At 50.5% G+C, this 12,761-nt stretch overlaps 1 protein-coding gene across 1 annotated transcript in view; it reads right to left on the bottom strand.

Annotated features, from left to right (window-relative positions):
- Positions 1-12,761, bottom strand: part of LOC139240820 (activin receptor type-1B-like) — a 72,431-nt gene that overhangs the window by 20,392 nt on the left and 39,278 nt on the right. Inside the window, exon 2 of the mRNA XM_070869303.1 lies at positions 3,693-3,923. Coding sequence (XP_070725404.1) covers positions 3,693-3,923 — 231 coding nt within the window. The remainder of the gene's footprint in view (positions 1-3,692; positions 3,924-12,761) is intronic.

Below are 12,761 nucleotides of genomic sequence, written 5' to 3'. Positions count from 1 at the left end.
AGGCCGAGGCCATTTAGGTGTGTAGAGGTTGTATGGTCAGCAGCTGACCGGGAGACTCAGGTAAAAGTGGGCTTTCCCCTGCCTTCCAGCACAAGGCTTACGCTTAGGAGTACCACTGATGGCAAACGGGAAATGCAATGCTACTTATATGTTGCCCAGAGTGTCGCTGGCTTCCAATATCCGGGTCTCATTCAACCAGCAGTCAACTTGACAAATTTGCTCAGGCAACTAGAAAGAGCCAGTTCAACAACAAAATAAGGCTGCTCGCCAGTGGCTTCTGCTGGGAAACGCATCTGGCGAGGAGAAAGGACCGGGTTCGGCTGTAATGCTGCCCAAAGTCAAATAGCCTACTGACACCCTTGATCAAGTGCAACATTCCCACTGACACCTGGGAGTCCCTGGCCAAAGTGGAGGAAGAGAGGGCGCTGAGCACCTCGAGTCTCGTCGCCAAGAGCGTGCAGCGGAAGGAGTGTGCGGCAAACCAGACTCCCCACCCACCCTTTCCTCCAACCACTGTCTGTCCCACCTGTGACAGAGACTGTAATTCCTGTATTGGACTGTACAGTCACCCGAGAACTCACTTTTAGAGTGGAAGCGAGTCTTCCTCGATTTCGAGGGACCGCCTATGATGACACGTCAAGGATGGTCACTTGAAGGGACTGCCGACAGAAGTGGGGGGGGGGGGGGGAAACGAGGTGGAAGGCAGCAGCCAAAGAGTGACAAGGAGTTGCATGAGTACACAGAGCTGCATTCCAGTACTTACCTTCAAGCTAGGGTGACGCTCCAGATTTAAAAATAGAGTGTGGCGCGAACTGCAGATGGGTGGCTCTCCCGCCAGTCAACAACCCTCACTGGCTTACAGCTAGGGACCTTGGGAGACCACAGCGGCAGGAGGTCCACGGTATCAAAGGCACAGCACCCGCCACCTCGCCCACACACCAGCCTTCGCTCACCGCACAGGAGCCGGGAAACGCACATGCGCACCGCGCTCGGCCTTAAAATGGCGGCGCTCTGCAGGCGGCATCAATTGTCGCAACGACAAAGAACGTGGCAGCAAGGCAGTTTTAAGCGTCTCGGCAATGCAATGCAAAGGCGGCTCGCCGTTTGCGCGCGGGCGCACACAGCGCTGGCCTCGGGCAGCACAACAACACAAAGCTTCGCTTAGGAGCGGCGGAATCAACCGAGAGAAAGCGGCACGCGGCGGACTGTGCTCCTCCGTACATCTGCAGTTCCCCCACCCCCAGGACCGCGAGTTAAATATTTTTTTTAAAAAACTAGCGATTGGCTTCACCCAGGACCTTCCTCGAAACCACGGCACAAAAACGTCAAGCACCCCAGGCAGGCTGCCAAAAGCATTCGATTTGACGGAAAACCCCGGCCAATGGCCACAAAGCTGCAGCGGGACCCACTATTCATGTGACCAATCCCCGCCATTGCTAGTAATGGCATTTGACCCACAGCCATGGCACCTGACAAAGCGTGCGTAGAAACAGAGGCAACTCGGCCTGATCTCTGATGGGCTTGGCCCGTTTGAATTGTCTGTGCTGAGAGGTTTGGACGGGGCCTAGCTGCTTCATTGTTGGATAAATCCGTATCAGAACACCACAATGTGTCGGCATCAGCAACACAAAAGACACACGTTTGGACATCCCTGCTCTAGGAGATTCGATTGATCTGACCTTGGTGCAGGCTCTGAAAAAGGTCTGTTAACTGTTTTGAAGGTTCGCCAGAGGAAAAAAAAGCCCATCATGCTTTGCGCCAAGTGCGGTGTGGAATTTTGCAGTTTCGGCCAATGTACTTTGGGCAAAGGTGCTACCATTACCACCGCAAATGCTGATCACTTTGTTTTTTTTAAATGAATAGCCAAGAGAAAGAAAAAAAAAGTTGCCTTCAATTAGCGCCTCGCATCTCAGGGATTCCCACAGTGCTTCACTGCCAACATGTTGCCTTGAAGTGCATTTGCTGTTGTGACACAGCCAGACGCAGCAGCCATTTTGCGCACAGCAAGGTACCCCCAAAACAGGAATGAGATGGAGGAACAGTTAATCTCCTTTTTGTTTTTGTGGCGTTGGTCGAGGGAGGGAACGTGTTGGCCAGGGCAAGGGCTCACCTCCCTAGATTGGCTCTTCTTTGAATAGAGCTGCAGGATATTTCACATCAACCAGAACTACTGGAATGGGCCTTGATTTGGTGTCTCACCCAAAGGACAGCAATGCAGCACTCCCGCACGAAGAACAGATATCGAACAGCGATAAAACATTTGAGGGAGATGGGTTGCAGAACCTGGGATAGAAGGGCTAATTTCGCCATTTGGGGGCCTGCAGTCGAGATGAGCGCAGGTCGGAAATGGGCTGCAACATTGTGGTTGTGACCGTTGGGAGCGCAGTCAACGACCTTTAGGGCGCGCAACAGGCCATCTGACCCGAATGGGGGAATGTCTATGAACCAAACCGCTTCCCAAGTTACACCTTCAGACCAAGACCGTTGTAACGATGAGTCACCCCCGGCAACCAAATTTTAATTTGAATTAAGTTGATGGTCAAAATGCAATTTGTTTATTTGTCGCTTTTAGTGGCCCCTCTAATAAGGGGGCATTTGATTTGATTGATGGTCTCAACTAAAAAAATTGTAATGATGAGTTAGGACAGGTAGGACACAATATTAGCTATTACCCCCGGGGCAGGTGCAGCTTGGGTTAGATGCAGCGCAAAGCTCCCTCTACTCTGCCCCGATAATGTGCCTCGGCACCCAAACCCTGAAGAGCGCCCCGTGCTGGACGGTATACTTTTCCATGGCTTCTGCTGGCGAGATTTCAGAACTCAGTGCCACATGAGGGCTAGTTTAGTACTGTGGTGCTTGCTCAGACTCTGGCTTGAAATCGGCCCCAATGCAGCAGACAGAGGAGCTTCCTCATCTCATCAGTCTGGAGTGGAAACCAGGTTCCTGAAGGGTGGTCTAATCCAATGCACCCACCCCCCACCAAATTTGACTATTCACACTTAGATAAAGTTTGCCCGGGGAGGAAAAAAAAAAAAAAGAGGACCCATTGGCAGCACATTAAATCTGCTAACAGCTTTTAGATTTGGCCCCAAGAGGTACCCGCTTGGCCTTGGTGCACGAGCCTTGGGCACATGATGGCAATCCCAATGTCAATTTGCCAGATTCGGTCAAGCAGGGCCTTCCCAGTGGCCAATCTACCGAGTTGTTGTCGCAGTTGCCCAAGACCCTGCCCATCAGGAACTGGCAACCGTCCCCCAACCCCCGACCCCCCGTATGACTGAGGCAAAAAGCAGCGAGAGATTAGCATGACGAAGAGATCAATTGGACGAGGAGATGATCGTGAGGGTACCAGTTTCCAAGCCCGGGTTCGCTGACCTAGCCGACCTCCGGAAGGACAGCAGTGAGGACATTAAAATGGTCCTCAGGGCCCCGGACTTTGGGGAGGGGAGGGGTGTAGAAAGAGGGCAAAGGTGGGAGCTGCAATAGAGAGCACCCCCGCGTGGACTACTGCTCCACCTAGTGGATTACTGTGGTAATGCAACTGCTGAGGTCAATACAATAAAGGATCATGTGACAAGGTCACATGACAAGCTGCTGCAGAGCCATCTTGTGTGTAGTGTGCTTAGTGATGTAAAGAATATATCATGGGTGCGGGCGGGGTAATAATGACTGGTAGCACCCCTGGTACCTACCTTCTGGAGGAGGTAACTCCAGGTTGTTGCAGAAGTCCTTGTAACAGCAGATCGTAGTCACATACTCTTTGTTGCTCTGGCAGTAGATAGGTGGAACCAAGTTTTGGGAGGACACGCACAATCGGATCTCGTGCTCAACGCCCCCAATTCGGGAGAGGGAGGCCAGGCACGCCCCGTCTGTCTCACAAGTTTGGTTTGTCTTCACACATTCCTTACAAAAGCACTTCAACGCTTGAAAGAAGAAAAAAGAAGCTTTTAGACTCGTTTCCAAAAAACAACTCGACGCTAATCCCAACCAAATGACTTCAAAGTCCATCTAAAGTAGAGTTTTGGATCAACAACAATTTTTTTTTTTTTTTAAAAAGCCAGCAAACACAATTTGGCGCCTTTATGCCGCAGCAACACAGTAGAACGCTGACCCGAGACGCGGCGGAGATAAACGGGCACGGTTTCTTTTACAGCCGATCGTAGCAAAAAGCAGAAGTGTTTCATTGGGCGTATCCAGATAGGACAGCGGTTCCACGAGCTTTCGGTAGCAGCCCAGAAAACGGGGCTGCAGGTGGAACTCCCCAGGAGGTCAATACATCAGCTGGCTGCATCGATCCAAATGGCTGGGCCTGCGTGCGCTGAGCTTGCGGGACTGTTAACGCGGGAGCCAGCACGCAAGAAGCAGGCTCCACTTTAGCGCTGAAACACTGGAAATCGTCACGTGAGACCTGGGACCAAAGGGGGGAGGGGAGGAAAGAACAAAAGGGAAGGTCTGTGATAGGGCGGAAGGCAGGAGAGATGAAATGAAAAAAGTGATGATGGTGCAAGGCAAAAGGAGATGGTAATGGGCCAAGTTAAGAAACAAAAGATGAGTCTAGAGAGGGTGTAAATATGGAATATCACAATATTCAGAAACAGCTCCCATACGAAAAAAACGTTCGATCATAATCTCTGCCCCCATTCTTCTTTCCTCACCCCTACACTCGCTTAAAACCAGTTACATCTCGAACTTTTCCCAGTTCTGACGAAGGGCCATCGACCCGACACGTTAACTCTGCTTCTCTCTCCGCAGACGCTGCCTGACCCGCTGAGTATTTCCAGTTTGCCTTACAATAATTTGCCTTAGCACTGCCCCCGGCTTCCCCCGCAAGGGATGCACGCATCCAGGGTTTCCACGCCCGATCGCTATCCAGCGACTCCAACTGGGACGTGCATGGACAGGATCGGCCAGTCCCCAAGCCTACTCAGTGTCAGCTGTGGCTCAGTGGGTAGCACACTCGCCTCGGAGTCAGAAGGTTGTGGGTTCAAGTCCCACTCCAGGGACTTGAGCACATAAATCTAGGAAATTCCTCCTCATCTCAGTCCTAAATGGCCGACCCCTTATTCTGAGACTGTAACCCCTGGTTCCAGACTCCCCAGCCTGGGGGAAAGCATCTACCCTGTAAGAATTTTGTATGTTTCAATGAGGTCACCTCTCATTCTTCTAAACTTTAGAAAATATCGGCTTAGTCCACTCAATCTCTCCTCATAGGACAATCCCCCCATCCCAGGAATCAGTCTGTTGAACCTTCGTTATCTCCTTCGATGGAAAGTATATCCTTCCTTCAGTAAGGAGACCAGAACTGTACACAATACTCCACAGGTGTGGTCTCACCAGGGCCCTATATAAATTACAATAAGATATCTTCACTCTTATGTTCTTATTGCAAGAGGATTTGAGTACAAGAACATAAGAAATAGGAGCAGGAGTAGGCCATACAGCCCCTCGAGCCTGCTCCACCATTCAATAAGATCATGGCTGATCTGATCATGAACTCAGCTCCACTTCCCTGCCCACTCCCCATAACCCTTTATCAGTTAAGAAACTGTCTATCTCTGTCTTAAATATATTCAACATTCCAGCTTCCACAGCTCTCTGAGGCAGCAAATTCCACAGATTTACAACCCTCAGTGAAGAAATTTCTCCTCATCTCGGTTGTAAATGGGCGGCCTCTTATTCTAAGATCGTGCCCTCTAGTTCTAGTCTCCCCATCGGTGGAAACATCCTCTCTGCATCCACCTAGTCAAGCCCCCTCATAATCTTATACGTTTCGATATGATCATCTTTCACTCTTCTGAATTCCAATGAGTAGAGGCCTGACCTACTCAACCTTTCCTCATAAGTCAACCCCCTCATCCCCGGAATCAACCTAGTGAACCTTCTCTGAACTGCCTCCAAAGCAAGCATATCCTTTCGTAAATATGGAAACAAAAACTGCACGCAGTATTCCAGGTGTGGCCTCACCAATACCTTGTATAGCTGTAGCAAGACTTCCCTACTTTTATACTCCATCCCCTTTGCAATAAAGGCCAAGATACCATTGGCCTTCCTGATCACTTGCTGTACCTGTCTACTATCCTTTTGTGTTTCATGTTCAAGAATAAAGGCCAACATACCATTTGCGGGAATGGGAATCTGGAACTCTCTTCCCCCAAAAGGCTGTGGATGCTGGCGTTCAATTGGAGCTTTCAAGACCGAGAGCGATAGATTTCTGTAAGGGCGTCATAGGATATGGAGCAAAGGCAGGTAAATGGAGTTGAGGTGCAGATCAGCCATGATCCAATTGAATGGCGGAGCAGGCCCAAGGGGCCGAATGGCCTTCCCAGCTGGGACATTAAAAAGATCCTGTGCCCTGACTTGGAAGGGAATTGAATTCTCCCCAGTGTCCTTGCCAACAGGCCTCCCTCGACGCAGCCAAAAATAGATCAACGGGCTGCTCACCTCATTGGCTGCGGATGGGATTTTGCTGTGTGCAAATTTGCCGCCATGGCTCTACACAATAGCATTATCAACAAAAATGAAAGGAAATGGCTTGGTAATGCCATATCTTTCTTGGAAGTTCAAAAAAAACAGAACTCATTTCACCTTCCCGATAGCTTTGCGATTAAAAAAAAAGTCTGCACGCGGGGTCTCGGGTGCAAGGAGCTGCCTCAATACTCATCAAGCTGATGTGTCTGCAGCCGCGACTCACTGCACCAGAAGCCGCCTGCATCTGGACACAACGGAAAAAAGGCCCGACAGTTGTTTTTTCTTTTAGGGCTTTTGCATTAGTGGAACGCAGCTCTCCCTCGCTCATCTGCACAAAATACCATCAATCCATTGGTGCCCATCCTGCTACCCTGGGGTTACATGCAGATTTCCCCCCCATCCCCATTGGAAGGGGTGGGGGCGGGGGGGGGGGGGGAAAGGTTGAATCTGAAAAAGATTACATTTATATAGCGCCTTTCACAACCTCAGGTTATCCCAACGCGCTTTACAGCCAATTAAATACTTTGAGAGTAGTCACTGTTGCAATGTAGGAAACACAACAGCCAATTTGCGCACAGCAAGCTCCCACATACAGCAATGTGATAATGACCAGATCATCTGTGTTTTTTTTTCAATACTGTTGATGGAGGGCTATTGGCTAGGATGCCAGGGATAACTCCCCTGCTCTTCTTCAAAGTAGTGCCATGGGATCTTTTACATCCACCCGAGGGGGCAGACGGGGCCTCGGTTTAACGTCTCATCTAAAAGACGGCACCTCCGACGGTGCAGCACTCCCTCAGCACTGCACTGGAGTGTCAGCCTAGATTTGTGTGCTCAAGTCCCTGGAGTGGGACTTGAACCCACAACTTTCTGACTCAGACGAAGGTGCTACCCACTAAGCCACAGCGGACACACAAATTGGGACATGGGCAGGGCGCAAAACAGGTGGGATTGCAATTGCCGCCTGTTGTATCACAAGCCTGATGAGTTTATTCAAGTCAACAGGCGGGACGTGCTAATCATGTCCAACTTCAACCCCCTGTCATTTTACTTGCACCCCCCCTATCGCTTTAATCGGAGTTATGAGGGCTTGGAGGCTCGCAAAGGGCAGATTGTTGCCTCATAAACCCTAAAAATCAGGAGCACTGTGACCCATCTGTATCGGAAACTGAAGTTACACACACTTTGAGTGGGAGCATGGGGTTAAACTGTAACACACCAACCTAGAAAACTCAGCGAAAGTCGACACGGGCCCCAGAAATAAAAGCTGACAAGTCAAGAACAACCCAGACGTGTGAAAACAAGTAGCTGCACAGGCCCGGGCTGTGGGTATACACAACATTCCTTCGCTTGTAATGGAGATGGAAAAATAAGCACAGAAATCCCAAAGCGCAAATCCACATATTGAAGACGCAACATTGGTGGTGTATGTGTTGGGGAGGGGTTGGAGGCAGTTCCCTCGGACAACGGACGCAGGCAGCAATCCCAGTTATTAGCCAAGAGGAGAATAGGACTTCTACGGTCGATTAGGCAAGGGGTGCCGAAAGTAGCGAGTCGGGCCTGGTTGTATCGATTTTTAAAATCAAACGAGCGATCAGGCACCACAAGTGTTGACCATCAGGGTCAAATACTGACGGTTGGCATGTGTGTTTAAACTTTGTATGTGCCACCCCACCCCCAGAGACTCCAGAGTACACACCGAGACAAAGGCTTGGACACAACAATCTTTTTAGAATCGTGGTTCCAAGTCCCTCTCCAGAGACTTGAGCCCACAATCCAGGCAGACACTCCCAGGTCGGAGGGGCGGGACTGAGGGAGCGGCACACCGTCGGAGGGGCGGGACTGAGGGAGCGGCACACTGTCGGAGGGGCGAGACTGAGGGAGCGGCACACCGTCGGAGGGGCCGTCTTTCGGATGAGATTTTCCACCCAGGCCCCGTCTGCCCACTCAGGTGAAGATAAAAGATCGCATGGCACTATTTTAAATGAAGAGCAGGGGTGAGTGCTCCCCATAGTCCTGGCCAATATTTATTACTCAACCAACACCACTAAAACAGATGATCTAGTCAATATCTCATTGTTGCTCCTGGGAGCTTGCTGTGCTCAATTTGACTGCCGCGTTTCCCACATTACAACAGTGACTACACTCCAAAAGGTACTTAATTGGCCGTAAAGCGCTTTGGGACGTCCTGAGGTTGTGAAAGAGTTGTTGCTGTTGCTGAAAGACGCTATAGAAATGTAAGTCTTTCTTTTAAAACCAATGGCATTATCGAGCCTCCAGGATGTGGGTCCATGAATCAGCTGTTAGTTGAAGTTAGTTCACATCAGCTAAGCTCAGCGAGCCACACCTCACTCGATCGTGTACAGTCGGATCTCTGCATTATACAATGGAAAGAATTGGATTTATATTGCGCCTTTCACGATCACCGGGCATCTCAAAGCGCTTTACAGCCAATGAAGTATCCCTGGAGTGTAGTCACTGTTGTAATGAGGGAAACGCAGCAGCCAATTTTGCACTCAACAAGCTCCCACAAACAGCAATGTGATAATGACCAGATAATCTGTTTTAGGGGCTGAATTTATGGGATTTACGCAGTGACTCCACAAAGCCTTTCCACCATCTATAAGGCACAAGTCAGGAGTGTGATGGAATACTCTCCACTTGCCTGGAGGAGTGCAGTTCCAACAACACTCAAGTGGTTCGACACCATCCAGGACAAAGCAGGCCGCCTGATTGGCACCCCATCCACCATCTTCAACATTCACTCCCTCCACCACCGGCGCACCGTGGCTGCAGTGTGTACCATCTACAAGATGCACTGCAGCAACTCGCCAAGGCTTCTTCGGCAGCACCTCCCAAACCCGTGACCTCTACCACCTGGAAGGACGAGGGCAGCAGGCGCATGGGAACATAATTACCTCAATGTTCCCCTCCAAGTCACACACCATCCCGACTTGAAAATATATTGCTGTTCCTTCATCGTCGCTGGGTCACAATCCTGGAACTCCCTTACTAACAGCACTGTGGGAGCACCTTCACCACACGGACTGCAGCGGTTCAAGAAGGCAGCTCACCACCACCTTCTCAAGGGGCAATTAAGGATGGGCAATAAATGCTGGCCTTGCCAGCGACGCCCACATCCCAGGAACGAATAAAAAAAAAAAAGTTGGGTCACACCAACAGTGCACACACACTCAAAATGACTGCACATCTTCACACACTAAATTCAAGACACCACTCAAAACTTCCAGCCAGGGCACTCTGGTGGCTCAGTTGGCGAGTGCCCAATGGTAGTACTGGGCCACACAGACCACGAATCCCTTGCTGCCCGACAATTGTGGAGCTAAGCCGCAGCGAACGGTTGGCTTCAAAGTCCCTAGGCTAGGGAGGATAAAAAGAATCCAAGAAACGAGGCAGCAGTCCCACACTTGATCATTATTTCTTCATCACTGCCAGAGTACATGCACACACATGATTAGACTCGACTGTTGATGGCAATACCACCCCCATCATCAATTGACTAGTGTGCTCACGCTCACCAAAGGCCGCATCAAGAGTCAGCAGAGGCAGTGCTCAGCTGCCCCAGCAGTTTGGGGAAATCAGTACATTCATGGGGGGGGGGGGGGGGAAAAGAGAGCGAGCGAGCAAGGAGGCGAGAGAGCGGGGAGGCGAGAGAGGGCGAGACTTGCATTTATATAGCGTCTTTGACAACCAGCAGACATCTCAAAGCACATTACAACCAATGACGTACTTTTGAAGTGTAGTCACTGTTGTAATGTGGGAAACGCAGCAGCCAATTTGCGCACGGAGATTGGCTGGGGTGGGGGTGGGGGGGGATGGGAGGAAGAACACAAGGGTAAAAAGATAGGCAGCTTGTTTCAGTTGACAATGAACAACACCCCACATTGAAATGCCAATGCTCGGTAATCCTTCCCCCACAGGAGTGGGCGAATCAACGCCAGTGGTCCGTACATCTGAACGGGAGCAACAGATGGAGGAAAGAGCAATTCCTGTTGGCACAAGGTATTGCGACGATCTTTATTTTGTACATCGTTGAAAACGAGGAGCGTCAGCTTGCCTCAGAGTCAGAAGGGTCCGAGCCCCCCACTCTGACTGGAACCAAAATCCAGGCTGATCCTCCAGTGCAGCGCTACATCATTAGACGGCACATTCTTTGGACAGGACGCTTAACCGTCTGCCTGTTCCACGCTAAAACAGTGGGGTTGATATTCTGGAGGGGCAAGTTCAAACCAACTCAGTGACTGAAAGCTCAAACCCGCCTCGAGTATCAGCCGGGGACGTGATGCGTTACTGACAAAAGATCTTCAGCACTTGATTCGCATAGGTCTGCAGCCCCAACGACAGACAAGTGATCATGGCAATGTGGCGGGCTGATGAATGAAATCCCTCCAAATCAAACTGCAAACTTACAGTAACATTGCACCATCATCATCATCATCGGCAGTCCCTCGGAATCGAGGAAGACTTGTTTCCACTCGTAAAATGAGACCTTAAGTGGCTGAACAGTCCAATACGAGAACCACAGTCCCTGTCACAGGTGAGACAGATCGTGGTTGAGGAAAGGGGAGGGTGGGACAGGTTTGCCGCACGCTCCTTCCGCTGCCTGCACTTGATTTCTGCATGCTCTCGGCGACGAGACTCGAGGTGCTCAGCGCCCTCCCGGATGCACTTCCTCCACTTAGGGCGGTCTTTGGCCAGGGACTCCCAGGTGTCGGTGGGGGTGTTGCACTTTACCAGGGAGGCTTTGAGGGTGCCCTTGTAACGTTTCCTCTGCCCACCTTTGGCTCGTTTGCCGTGAAGCCTACTCCAGCCCCACAATCCCCGCCACCCACCCCGCGATGTCTGCGCTCCTCTAATTCTACCCTCTTGAGCATCCCTGATTATAATTGCTCAACCATTGGTGGCCGTGCCTTCTGTTGCCAAGGTCGCACTGCACCATGCCATGGTAGATGTACACGTCTACATGGGGTATTTCTATGCAGGTACAGCAGCACCATTTGGCTTGCGGGGGGTGGGGGGGGCGGTGCAGTGGGTGGTGGTCATGCACAGTTTGGGTTTGGGGCTCATGTATTTTACTGGACAATCGTGCGAAATACTACTTAACTCACCCGGTGTCAAATCCGCGCCTTTACGATTGTGACAAGGCGAGATCACAACAGGTAATGTCAAAATAGTTGGCCAAACGATTAGGCATTGGCTATCACGGAGGACAAGGATGAGGACCACTTATATAGCATCTTTAAACGTAGTAAAAGATCCTAAGGCACTTCAGAGGAGCGTCATCAAACTAAATTTGACGCTGAGCCACATAAGGAGATATTAGGCCAGATGAACAAAAGCTTGGTCAAAGAGGAGCGTTTTAAGGAGGAAAGAGAGGTAGAGAGGTGGAGAGGTTTAGGGAGGGAATTCCGGAGTTTAGGGCCTAGGCAACAGAAGGCACGGCCACCGATGGTTGAGCAGTTATAATCAGGGATGCTCAAGGAGGGCAGAATTAGAGGAGCGCAGATATCTCAGGGGGGCAGTGGGGCTGGAGGAGGTTACTGAGATAGGGAGGGGCGAGGTCATGGAGGGATTTGAAAAGAAGGACAAGAATTTTTGAAATCGAGACAATTTCTGGACCGGGAGCCAATGTAGGTCAGCGAGCACAGGGGGTGATGGGTGGATAATTGCAAGGCCATAAACCCATCCCTGAACAGGTAGCCAATGATCACACTGCCTCCCCTCCTCGAGCCAGTCACTAAAGCAACAGAGCTTCGCGGAACCTCGCAAAGAGGATTGCTCACCAGTTCCAGACTCATGGCAACTGTCCAAATGACAGCAAAAAAAAAAAGAGCTGAGCAAATAGCTCCTGTCACTTGAAGTTTCAAGGTGCAGCAAAGCTGCCCGAGCTCCTGCTACAGTCAGACAGCTCTCCCTCAGAGTGTTGTTCAGCAAGCCTTTGCTGGAAAGTGTGGATGATCGGGTTCAGCTGATATGTTGCTCTCCCCAACCACCCAAAGAAAGACCTGCATTTATACAGCGCCTTTCATGATCATCGGATGGCCCAAAGCACTATACAGCCAATGAAGTACTTTTGAAGTGTAGTCACTGTTGTAATGTAGGAAACGCGGCAGCCAATTTGCGGACAGCAAGCTCCCACAAACAGCAATGTAATAATGACCAGATAATCTGTATTTTTTGTGTGATGTTGACCGAGGGATAAATATTGGCCAGGACAATTTTTGACCCCATGGCGAATAGCGGTAGATGGTTTGGGCAGGGTTTGCAAGGGG

The sequence above is a fragment of the Pristiophorus japonicus genome, chromosome X (genome assembly GCF_044704955.1).
Source record: "Pristiophorus japonicus isolate sPriJap1 chromosome X, sPriJap1.hap1, whole genome shotgun sequence".
Classification (NCBI taxonomy): Eukaryota; Metazoa; Chordata; class Chondrichthyes; family Pristiophoridae; genus Pristiophorus; species Pristiophorus japonicus.
This window is presented reverse-complemented; position numbering and strand designations above follow the sequence as displayed.